The sequence below is a fragment of the Vulpes lagopus genome, chromosome 2 (genome assembly GCF_018345385.1).
Source record: "Vulpes lagopus strain Blue_001 chromosome 2, ASM1834538v1, whole genome shotgun sequence".
In the NCBI taxonomy this organism is placed as follows: Eukaryota; Metazoa; Chordata; class Mammalia; order Carnivora; family Canidae; genus Vulpes; species Vulpes lagopus.
In genome coordinates, this window is record NC_054825.1 from 166,435,246 (window position 1) to 166,447,357 (window position 12,112).

General features: G+C 50.9%; 1 protein-coding gene across 1 annotated transcript; it reads left to right on the plus strand.

Moving 5' to 3' along the window:
• Positions 1–3,999: 3,999 nt before the first annotated feature.
• On the plus strand, positions 4,000–10,664 carry FBXO46 (F-box protein 46). The gene is made up of 3 exons (XM_041746304.1): positions 4,000–5,376; positions 6,783–7,106; positions 7,673–10,664. Exon 3 carries the CDS (start codon positions 7,751–7,753, stop codon positions 9,602–9,604), a length of 1,854 nt encoding a protein of 617 aa, XP_041602238.1. The 5' UTR covers positions 4,000–5,376; positions 6,783–7,106; positions 7,673–7,750; the 3' UTR covers positions 9,605–10,664.
• Positions 10,665–12,112: the final 1,448 nt, after the last annotated feature.

A 12,112-nucleotide genomic window follows, 5' to 3' on the forward strand; every position in this document is an offset into this window, starting at 1 on the left:
CTCCCTTCCAGGCTAGACCTGTTTCTTTGATCTGATAGCTCCTTTTCTTCATTCACTGCTTCATTTTGGGGAAGCAAATCCTCCGGTAGTTTCCTGAGAAGGGCTCCCAGACATGGTATTTTTGTTTGTGCAAACTTACACCTCTCACAGAAAGGTTTTAAGCAGGGGAGTGATATGGTCCGATTTATGTTTGAAGCAGCAGTCTCTCTGGCTACAGGGAAAGGATAGAGCCTGAAGAGCTAAACTAGGCCAGTGAGCCAAGTGCGGAGGCTGGAGCAGCTGTGCTTTTGAGGAGAGGTCCCAGCCTTCCAGAAACCCACAGGCTAGAGGGGGGAGAGGCCCTTACCCAGTTCATTGTCATTCAGCAATGACGGTGACAGGTGCTGCCAGCCAGGTGCTGCCAGCGGAAGTCTCAGGAGGAAGAGAATCCTGAATAGCTTGGGAGGACACTGGAATAACTCCTGGAGGAGGTGCCATCCTGCCTCCATCCTGGGAGCAAGATTTCCACACGTGGACTTGGCTGGAAACAGCCAGCTTTTCCCAAGAGGTCCCCAGTAGCACCTGTGAAGACAGACAGCAGGGTGGTGTTAGAGGAGTCTGTTCAAATAAACATGCATTGCACACCTCTGATGTGCTAGGGCATGACTTCTCAGATGTGCCTATGAATCCCCTAGAGAGCTGTCAAAGTGCATGTTCTGCAGGTGTAGGGCAGCAAGAGAGACACCATTCCTAATGCATTCCAGGGGCACACTGCTCCAGGGGCTACTGCTCCAGGGAACTCACTCAGAGGAGCCAAGAGCTTGGTGCTGTTCTAAGAGTTGGGGATCCAGCAGTGAAATTAAGTAGGCAAGAATACTGGTCCTGGGGGAGATTTCCTTTTAGTGAAGGGAAACTGACAATAAACTTTAAAAATAGGGACTCCTGGGTGGCTCAGCGGTTGAGCATCTGCCTTCGACTGGGGGTGTGATCCTGAGTCTGGGGATCAAGTCCCGCATCAGGCTCCCCACAGAGAGCCTGCTTCTCTTTCTGCCTATGTCTCTGCCTCTGTCTCTCTCTATCTCTCATGAATAAATAAATAAAATCTTAAAAAAAAAAACTTTATAAACAAAGTTTCTAGTACATTAGATACTGATACGTGCTAAGGAAAAAAATAGATGGGGAAGAGAAAGGCGAGTGTGTATGGCCGTAGGTGAAGGGCACTGCAGTGTTGGAGGACCCAGTGAGATGATCCGGACAAAGTCCTACTCAGTGACTAAACCTGCTGGCGCCTCCGGAACTCCTGCCACAAAGCTGAGTCTGAGGGCAATTGCTTCACCATTCCGTGCCTCCACGTCCTTGAAATGAGGTTAAAAATAGTGAGATGATATGAAAATCCAATGAATTAATATTTGTAAAATGCCTGGAGCAAAGCCTGGCTCCCAGTGCTGGGGTGTGAACTGCCATTGTGATCAGTTTCTCTCTTGATAGATTCATGTGGGTCATGATGGTTTACTTGGATGTCTGCCCCCTTTCTCACAAGCTCCTTCTGGTGAGCTCAGCGTCATCTCTGCATGCTCAGCGACTAACTCGGAGCCAGCACACAGGAGGGCTTCGGAATGTCAGATAAGGGATGTAAACTGGATTCTGGAATGGCTGGGGGCATTCCACGAGAGTGTTGATCTTGTGGTTCAGTTCCTTATCAATTTTATCTCTTCAGCCCATCTCTTACGGAGAGATCTATTGCAGTTTCTCATAAGAATTGTGGATTTGCTGAAGTGTGTACCAACAAAGCGTATTGCTTTTTTGCTTTATATATGAAGCCATCATGTTAGCATGTATATTGAGAACTTTTGTGTGTAACAGGTCAGTTTGTTTCGTTACCACCTATGTGCCTACTTGTACTTTTTGCTTTTGTCAGCTGTTACTTTTTTTGTTAAGATTTTACTTACTTATTCACGAGAGACACAGAGAGAGAGGCAGAGACATAGGCAGAGGGAGAAGCAGGCTCCTCACTGGGAGCCCCATGCAGGACTCGATCCCCAGGCCCCAGGATTATGCCCTGAGCCAAAGGCAGACACTCAACCGCTGAGCCACCCAGGCGTCCCTGTTACATTTTTTTTTTTTTTTAAGATTTTATTTTGAGTCAGGGCTTGAACCCACAACCCCGAGGTCCAGGGCTGAGCCAGCTGGGCACCCCCCATTACTATTTTGTTTTTTTAATGATATTGTCACTCTTCTACTTGTCTCTTGATTCACATTTATCTAGTCTTTTTCCATTTTTTAAGATTTCCAGGCTTTCTGGGTCATGATGTTTTACAAATAGATGGATCTTCATGGAGCATTTTCTGAAAGCAGACCTAGTAAAGGACCTTTTTGTAGAGAGCTCAGTGTGGGGGAATTAGAAAATTGTGCCCCAGTGACCTAGGACACAGACAGAACCACAGACAGTGACAAGTGTAAACCAAGGTTTACACTTTATGTTTAAAACATACATTTTTTAGGACATGTTGCTGCAAGGGAGGGAGCTTTGCTCCATTCAGTCATTCCCATGTTGGCCAGTGCTGCTGGGGACACCTGATGACCCTGATTACTCTGGCCCTTCTGGGTTCCCTGTCCAGTAGAGGAGACTGATCCATCCCTACACATTGATAACTCAAAGTGGTCAGGGCTAGGATTTGGGACCCAGAGGCCCTCCTCTGGGCGGGTGGCAGGTTTCCAGGAAGGGAGCTCAGGCAAGCCCTCTCTGTTAAAGCTACATTTGAGGGATCCCTGGGTGGCGCAGCGGTTTGGCGCCTGCCTTTGGCCCAGGGCGCGATCCTGGAGACCTGGGATCGAATCCCATGTCGGGCTCCCGGTGCATGGAGCCTGCTTCTCCCTCTGCCTGTGTCTCTGCCTCTCTCTCTCTGTGACTATCATTAAAAATAAAAATATAAATATTTTTTAAAAAAAGCTACATTTGAGCAGAGACACAAATGAAATAAAGAACTGAGCCATATGGATATCTGGGGGGAAAGCATTCCAGTTAGTGGGAACAACAAAAAGACCACGGAAGGGGAGAGCTTTGTGACTGAGGAGTAAAAAAGCAAGTTGGCCAGTGTAGGAGCCCAGAGGTGGAGTCTGACCCAGCCTGGTGGATCAGCTTCTTCGAGGATGGAATGGCTGAACTAGGATGCCAGAGAATAGATAGCAAAGCAATAATAGAGCACAGTGATCCTGAATCAGATTCTTCGGGTTCACATCCCTGCTCCAACTCATACCAGTTCTATGCGAGCAACCTGTCCTGCTTCAGTTTCTTTATTCCTACAGTGGAGAGGCTAATAGCTTCTACTGAGGATCAGACAAGGCCCAAGTACTCTAACTTCTCTCTATGCCAGATCTGGTGCTCACCTGGGTCCACTGGGGGTGTGGAGGGGTGGGGAGGGAAGAGGCTGGACCTGCTGGGTACCTGGGCTTTTTTCCCCGAGGGCACTGGATAGAGTGGTAGGTTTTGAACAGGATAGGGTGGGGTCTGGTTGGTGCTTTAAGACCCTCTGGCACAGGATGATAGGAAGCAGGCAAGGGGGGGGGGCAGGGTGGTGGGGGCACAGCTGACTCCTGGACTGATGCCTACGGTGGAGCCATCTTGGGGTGTCTCTTGAATCTGCCTGGCATTGAAAGGATCTAGACCAGCAGTGTTCAACAGACATACCATGCGAGCCATATGTGTAACTTAAAAACTTATAGTAGCTACATTTTAAAAAGCCGAAAGAAAGAGAAGTTAATTTTTTCTTAAGATTTTATTTATTTTTTCATGAGAGACACAGAGAGAGGCAGAGACATAGGCAGAGGGAGAAGCAGGCTCCATGCAGGGAGCCCGATGTGGGACTCGATCCTGGTATCGAGTGATCCACACGTATTTCCTAATTCGAGTGATCCACACGTATTTCCTAATTCGTAACAGAAGCCCCCCACCGCCAACTGCAAAAAAAAAAAAAAAAAAAAAAAAAAAAAAAAGCAGTTGAGCCGAAGGCAGATGTGCTTAACCGTTCAGCCACCCAGGTTTACCGAGATGAAGTTAATTTTAAGTATCTTGTTTAACTAAAATATATCCTAAGTATTATTTTAACAGGGAATTAGTATTTAGAAAGCATTATTGGGGCATTTAATATTCTTTTCTTGTACTGAGTCTGAATCAGATTTGGGGGGCTTGGTTGGAAAGGCTGAACAGAAAGGTGCGTTTGGCCACACAGCCTGAGCCTTGAATGCCAAGCCCAAAGGCCGAACCCAGTGCCGCAGGAGTCGTCGCAAAGTTGTGCCATTTGTTCTTCAAGGATGAAGTGATCCCATTGCCCAGTTTCCCCCGCAGGGAATCTCGCTCTTCAGGGTTCCCAACCAAAACCTGGGCGCACCTCTCTGCCCGGTTTCCTTCCGCCCTCGAATCTCCATCCCCGAGCCGCTTGGCCCTTTAAATCTCAACTGTCAATCAGAGCTCCTGTTGAGAGGGAACGTCGTGCAATAAACCTCTCCTTTGAATACCGTGGCCTCTGTCCCGGCCTTGTTCCTCCGTTTTAGCAAGAAGTTGGGAATTGTTCGACGCTCTCTTACACTCGGCCCTTTCCACACCCCAGTCACCTCTCGCCTACTCCTCCCTCTTTCGAAGTTAGGCCCCTTCGCCAAGGCCTTCCTTATATGGGCACGGCCCCGAACGGCAGCCGCTCATTGGCTGGGGGCGTCACGCGCGGGTCTGTCAACAAAGGGGCGGAGGGAAACTAGTCGCGCGCTAGGCCGCGCGACGTCTGGAGGGAAGGAGCGAGGGGGCGGGCCCTCTCCCCCCCCCTTGCGCATGCCTGCGTGCGGCCACCCTCTCCCGCCGCAGGGGGGCGGGGCTCAGGGATGAGGGTACTTTGGGGGCGTGTCTAGCTTTCGAGGGTAGTCTGAGTGGGTTGGCGGGGTGGGGGGGCGGTTACAAAATTGAGGGGCTCCCTTTGCACTTAAGCGGTATTTGGGGGCTTGAAGTGTTTGTGCACGGATGTGGGGGATTCTTGGGGTTCCCTTGGGGTTTAGGTTTTGGGTTCTTTTGTAACGGGGAAGTTTCAGTTGTATTGTAGGGGTCTCCTTTGTGGTTTGGGATGGTAGGTGGGCGTGTGATTTGGGGAGCTCCCGGAGAGACTTAGAAGCAAAGTCAAGAAGCCAGGAGTGCCCGTGTTGGAGCCGGAATGCCTGGGCTTTCGCCTTTCTCGAGTTCTTCCTACCTGTCTGACCCGCGATTTGGGGTTAAACCTTTCTGTGCCTCATCTGGACACTGGGACTAATACACTGCCTGCTTCCTGGGGACCGGGGAGGATTAGCAGGAATTGTTAGAACAGTACCTTATAAGCTCCACTGAGCCGTGCGCCTTGCAATAAGCACGTGTCATTGGTGAGGATTCTTCGGGAGTGTTTGCGGGGGTGGTATTTGGGGCTTTGGGAAATACATGGTTTGGAATTAGTCTTATGTGTTAGGGAGCTTTTATGTTTTCATGAGGGTTTTTTTTTTTTTCAGTTGGCGGTGGGGGGGCTTCTGTTATGAATTAGGAAATGTGGAGATTTAGAAAGTGTTTGAAGGGGAGTATAGGATTTCAGGAAGCTGGTCTTTTGGGGCATGTGTGAGGTTGGGAGATTGCTGTGTGTGTTGGAGTAGTCGGTAGACGTGGGATTTGTGAGGCGTTCCTTGAGATTGGGGCCTTCTGTGCTAAGGGGATATTTATAGGTTTGGAAGTTTAAATTAGGATTTGAAAGGGTCTGGATATTTGGGGGAGAGCGTTTGTATTCTGGAGATGAGGGTAGGAACTGATTGGAGGATTTCAGGGAGTAGCCAAGTTGTAGAGATTGTATCTATAGAAAATGGCTTTTGCTGTGTTCATGCGTGTTCCTGGGCATTTAGATGTGTTGGTGGCTGGTAAATTTAGCCATAGGTGGGCTCAGTCTATACTACAGGGGTCAGCAGACTTACTATAAAGGACCTGATACTGACTATTTTAGGCTTTTCTTTAAAGCCATATGTCCTCTGTTGCAACTACTCTGCCATTGCAGTGTGAAAGTGGCCATAAAGAGATGAGCATGTTTCAGTAAAATTTTACTTGGAAAGATAGGCAGGGGGCCGTATTTTAATAAGTAAAACCTTAAAAAGAGAGATACAGAGAGAGAGATGGAGGATTATGCTACCTGTTGGTCCTGCAGTGGAAAGTGGTCATGTCAGACTCATTAGCAGAATTGCCTCCAGATTAGATCATGCACGAAGTCGTTGCAAAATAAAATGGTCATTGTTGAGAGAGCCCTGAATTGAAACGTTCTAAAATCAAGTTTGAGGGGCTATTTTTTCTTTCTTTCTTTTTTTAAGATTTTATTTATTCACGAGAGACACAGAGAGAGAGGCAGAGACATAGGCAGAGGGAAAAGCAGGCTCCCTGCGTGGATCCTGATGCGAGACTCGATTCCAGGACCCCAGGATCATGATCTGAGCCAAAGGCAGACATTCAACCACTGAGCCACCAGGTGCCCCTTGAGGGCCTGGTTTTATGCTAAGTAACCCTTCCCTACTCAGTCTGCCAGTGTCCAACTGGAAGAGGAAACTAGACTAGAAAAGGCCTTCTTATCTCAGAGCTCTGTGCCTGTGCTTAAGGGAATTAATTACCTACACAGTCTTATGCAAGTGTGTGCATTTTTCTGGGTGAGGATACACAGCTTTGAGAGATTCTCAGCCCTGGGACTCAAACAAAGTAAAGAGCCGATTTCTTTTTTTTCTTTCTTTAAGATTTTATTTATTTATTTATTTATTTATTTTAGAGAGTGCCAGAGAAAGCGCACGAGCTGGGGAGAGAAGTGGAGGGAGAGGGACCAGCAGACTCCGTGCTGAGTGCGGAGCCCGACGCGGGGTTCGATCCCAAGATCCTGAGATCACGACCTGAGCCGAAACCAAGAATCAGATGCTCAACCGACTAAGCCACCCAGGCAGCCCAAAGAGCTGATTTCTTAAGGGCCTGGCTGGCTCCTCTCACCTCAGATTTTCTTCTTCCGCCCAGCCTACTTCATTCCTTCCTCCGTGGGCTCAAGTAGCCATAGCTGTGGGCAGGGCTGGGAATTCTTGTCTTTTCAGGAACTGGCTACTGGGTGAGCAAATGGAAGAAGGAGGAACTTTTAGTTGGTACTTTCACTTAAGTTCAGGGTTATGGCAGCAGGAGGCCTCTGGATCATGAGTGGAGGCAGTTGGGCCATGTAGTATGACCTGCAGGGTTGGAGCAAGGTGCTAGCTTTAGTTACATTCTGGGTGTTTATTTTATTTTGTTTATAGATATTTTACTTATTTATTTAGAGAGACAGTGAGTGCAGGCAGTGCGTGCATGGAAGGGGTAGAGGGAAGGGGAGAGAAGCTCAAGCAGACTCTATGCTGAGTGAGGAGCCTGACGTGGGGCTTGAGCTCAGGACCCCGAGATAATGACCTGAACCAAAACCAAGCCGCTCAACCAGCTGTGCCACCCAGGCCTCCCTGTTCTGGGTGTTTAAAGACCAGCTCTCATTCCCTCTATAAACCCTCCATTTGCTCACCTGTGCAGTGGGGCAAGATTAGAGTTCTTAGTGGGTTAATTTGGTCTGTCTCCTCAGAAGTTAAAGTTGGGGTGGTAGGAAGAGGGCAGGCTAGTCCCCCAACTCCCCAACCTTCTCTTCCCTGTCTCCAGGTAGCCTGTGGAACCTCCCCTGACCATCCAGGTCCTGCCATGCAGTGAACCCCTGCTTGTCTGCCACCGTTCTCCGGAATGGACCGCAGCAGCCTCCTGCCCTTCCAGCTGTGGTGCCCCCGACCCTTTGGCACCTACTCGCAGAACCAGCCACGCCCACCTACTGCAGCCCTCAAGCCGTCGGCCTGCTCAGAGCCAGGCAGCGGGGCTGAGCCAGACCACGGGCCTGCCCACTCAGAGAACACCCCGCCTGCCTTGGCCACAGAGGCCCCTGCCTCCCAGCCTGCTCCACTCCTCTCAGCAGCTGCTGCTGGCGATGAGGGCCGAGTCCTGCTGGACACGTGGTACGTCATCAAGCCCGGGAATACAAAGGAGAAGGTGGCCTTCTTTGTGGCCCACCAGTGTGGTGGGGGCAGCCGGGCCAGCTCCATGAAGGTTAAGGGGCACTGGGGCAGTGATAGCTCCAAGGCCAAGCGGAGGAGGCGCTGTCTTGAACCTACCAAGGCTCCACCGGACCCAGGGGGCCCAGAGGGGCCCCCCGCTGCTGAGGAGGCCCCAACCTCAACTGGTGAGGACGTCGACCTGCTCTCTGTGGCTGAGATGGTAGCCCTAGTGGAACAGCGGGCCGCCCTGGCCCTGCAGAACTACCCTCGCCCCGGCACCCCGGCGCCTGTGGTCTTTGTGTCAGCTGAGCAGGGTGGGCCTGCTAAGGGGCTGGGATCTGAACGGCGGTCTGGTGGTGGGGACTGCAGCCGTGTGGCCGAGGCAGTGGCCCACTTCGAGGCCCAGCGGGACAGCCCTCCATCCAAAGGCCTCCGCAAAGAGGAGCGTCCTGGGCCAGGTCCAGGGGAGGTGCGCATTGCCTTCCGCATTTCCAATGGCCGAGAGCCCCGTGCACCCGATGGCAGCTTGCCCAACGGGAGTGGGGGCCGGCCCGGTTGTGCCTACCCTGGCAGCCCAGGCCCTGGGGCCCGAGCCAAGGACAAGATCACCTGCGACCTGTACCAGCTCATCAGCCCCTCCCGGGACGCCCTGCCCAGCAACGTGGAGTTCCTTCTGGCTCGGGCGGATGAAGCCAGCGAGGGGGAGACGCCAGTCCCTGCCAGGCCTGAGGACACTCCCCCAGCACCCCCTCCACCCCCTGCCCGGGACTGCGGAGCATCAGGCTTCCATGTGGATGTGGTGGTGACGGGTGTGGTGGATGAATGCATCTTCTTTGGCAAGGACGGCACCAAGAACGTCAAAGAGGAGACGGTGTGCCTGACGGTCAGCCCTGAGGAGCCGCCCCCACCTGGCCAGCTTTTCTTCCTCCAGTCCCGTGGTCCAGATGGGCCCCCTGAGCCACCCCCAGCCGACTCACCAGCCACCGCACCAGGCCCGGATGATGCCGAGGGGACAGCAGACACCTCTCTGTGCCGCCTGTACCGGCACGTGTCACACGATTTCCTGGAGATTCGCTTCAAGATCCAGCGGCTGCTAGAGCCGCGACAGTACATGCTGCTGCTGCCCGAGCACGTGCTGGTGAAGATCTTTAGCTTCTTGCCCACGCGGGCCCTGGCAGCCCTCAAGTGTACCTGCCACCACTTCAAGGGCATCATTGAGGCATTCGGTGTGCGGGCCACAGACTCACGCTGGAGCCGCGACCCACTGTATCGCGATGACCCTTGCAAGCAGTGCCGCAAGAGATATGAGAAGGGTGATGTGTCGCTCTGCCGCTGGCACCCCAAGCCCTACCACCACGACCTGCCTTATGGACGTTCCTACTGGATGTGCTGCCGCCGAGCTGACCGCGAGACACCTGGCTGCCGCCTGGGTCTGCACGATAACAACTGGGTGCTGCCCTGCAATGGGCCAGGTGGCGGCAGTAGTGGTGGCGGTGGTGGCAGCACTGGCAGCAGTGGGGGCCGGGCTGGCCGGGAGGAAGGGAGGTGAAGCCGGGGGAGGGGAGGGGAGAGCCCACCATGCCCACCCCTCCCCCCTCCCCTGGGAACTGAGGGCCAGAACTGGGTCACCAGCCTGTGCCCCCCAGTCCGGGCAGTGTTGATCCCCACCCCCTCCAGAACTGAGATGGGGTTCAGGGGGATGATTGAGAAAGCACTCTGATCAACTGACCCCTATTGATTTTCTACTCTTCAGACCCAGGGCCGTGGACCCTCAAGGAGGGTGTTTTTTATCAGCATCTCAATTTCTCCTCCATTCAGCCCCAACCCCCTCCCTGCCACTCTCCACCCCAGGGACCCACCAGCAGGGAGCAGAAGGCAGCTAATTTTGGTATTCCGCAAGGGTTCCCCCATTCTGGCCCCCTCCCACCCCCTCCCCCAGGTCTCTGTCTCTGGAGCCATGTTCTCCCTCAAGAGGCTGCAGCATGCAAGGTTGGCACCTTTCCTGACCCACCACACCCGGGCTCACCTCCTCTTTAGGAATTGGGGCCCACGGGATCACAGATCAGATGTGGCGGCCCTTTTCATGGCAGCCTGCCATTTCTAGACATTGGCTCCATTAAAACAATAAAAATCATTGTTTTTTCCTTAACCTAAAGCTACCAGTTTCTTCACTTCCCGCAAAGGGGAAGAGAAGGGGAAAAAAGAAATTGAAGTGTAGATTCCCCTCCCCCATCACTGAAGCTATTATCATCGCTTCTTCCCTCCCCCAAAAAGCTGTGAAGCCCTTTGCCTCGCTCTTGACAGCGTGGGGGGCCGGTGGGCAGGGACTGTGAGTTTGCATCTCTGGATTGTTTTTCCTTCCACTCTGGGTACTCATTCAGGTGTGGGGGTCTCTCCAGCCTCAGCCATACATGTTTCTTCAGAATCCTTTGGTCAACGGAGACCTTGATTTTCAGGCAGTTTGGTCTGGGGTATTTTCGTTTGTTCTGTTTGGGGTTTTTTGGTTTTGTTTTTTTGTTTTTTCATCCTTGTGGTTCTGGAAGCTTCTGGTGTGTGGCATCTGACCAGTTTTGAATTGGTCCTTTCTATAAAATCGATATTTATAAGGCTGGGCCCAGACTGGTTTGTGTGTTGTTCAGGGAGGGGTTTGGGGAGAGAAGGGAGCCAAGGATTACTGCATGGTGAGCTGGAAAAGATTGGGAGAAGGATCCTTAGCCAAGTCCCTTAGCTTGAGATTATTTTTGACTCTTCATCTGTGTCGGTTTGGATTCAAAATCTCAAAATAGTAGTAGCTTAAGCAAGATAGTTTTCATTTCTTTAGAAATCCAGAGTGGGCAGCTATGGTAGCCCTGAAATTGTCAGAAACCCAGGCTGCTTCCAGCTCACTGTCCTTTGGCTGTGGCCCCGCTAGAACTCCAACCATCACCAATTTGCAGGAAGAAAAGGCTCCTTCCTCCCAGAAGTACTACATTATACCTATATGTATATTTCACTGATCCAAACTTCAGCCATATGGAAGGGCTGTGAGGGAGACTGGGGACATGTAGTTTTTCAGCTGGGTACATTATGCAAAAAAACAAAACAAAACAAAAAAAACAACCCTCTTTTACTAAAGATCCATATAATCAAAGCTTCAAAAAGTCAATCATTTACTAAGTAAAAAGGGGAATTGTGTGATTTTAAAAATTCAAATATAAAGGAAAAGGGAAGGATGGATATTGAGAAATAATTACAGTCTGGTTCTTGTTTTTGTTTTTGTTTTTTGTTTTGAGAGAAAAAGAGAGAATCCCAAGCAGGCTCCACATTCAGTGTAGGAGCTGGACACAGGGCTCGATCACATGACCTGAGCCAAAATCAAAAGTGGGATGCTAACCATCTGGGCCATCCAGGCACCCCAACAGTCTCTGACATCCTTTTTTTTTTTTTTTTTTTTTAAGATTTTATTTATTTATTCATGAGAGATACAAAGAGAGGGAGAGACACAGACAACTCCCACAGGGAGCCTGATGCAGGACTCGATCCCAGGACCTGAGGCAGGCACTCAACCACCGAGCCACCTAGGCGCCCCAACAGTCTCTGACATTCTTATCAGGAAATAAAAATGACCAGAGAGACTAGGATGTTTCATAGTAGTTATTTTAATACTTAGATTTTAGAATCAAGAGACCTGGGTTTGAGTCTTGGCTTGGCTTTGTAGGACTTCAGTTTTCTCTGGAGGGGCCAGATTTGACTCTCCTGCTTAAAAGAGGTAGTCAAAAAATCAAAACCATCAGCTAACCAATAAAATATAGTTAAAGGATGCACCACGCCAAAAATGTAAGGGAAATTTATGTGGGTCCCTGAAGCCACTTTTGCTCTGAGGGCATTTGCTCGGGCCAACAGACCTGGATTTCCTATTGGTAGTCTTAATGGAACAAGCAGGGGGAAGTCAAGGCCAAGGTGGGGGATTCCCCCAAGGTGGGAAATCTAATAGGAGCTGGGATCCCACCAGACTACAAGCTCAGGTAAGGATTATGACCCAGAAGACTGCAGAGAAGATGTTCTAAACTGCGAGGAC

Coding starts and splice junctions, on each gene's coding strand:
- FBXO46 (XM_041746304.1), top strand. CDS start 7,751: ATGGACCGCAGCAGCCTCCTGCCCTTCCAGCTGTGGTGCCCCCGACCC.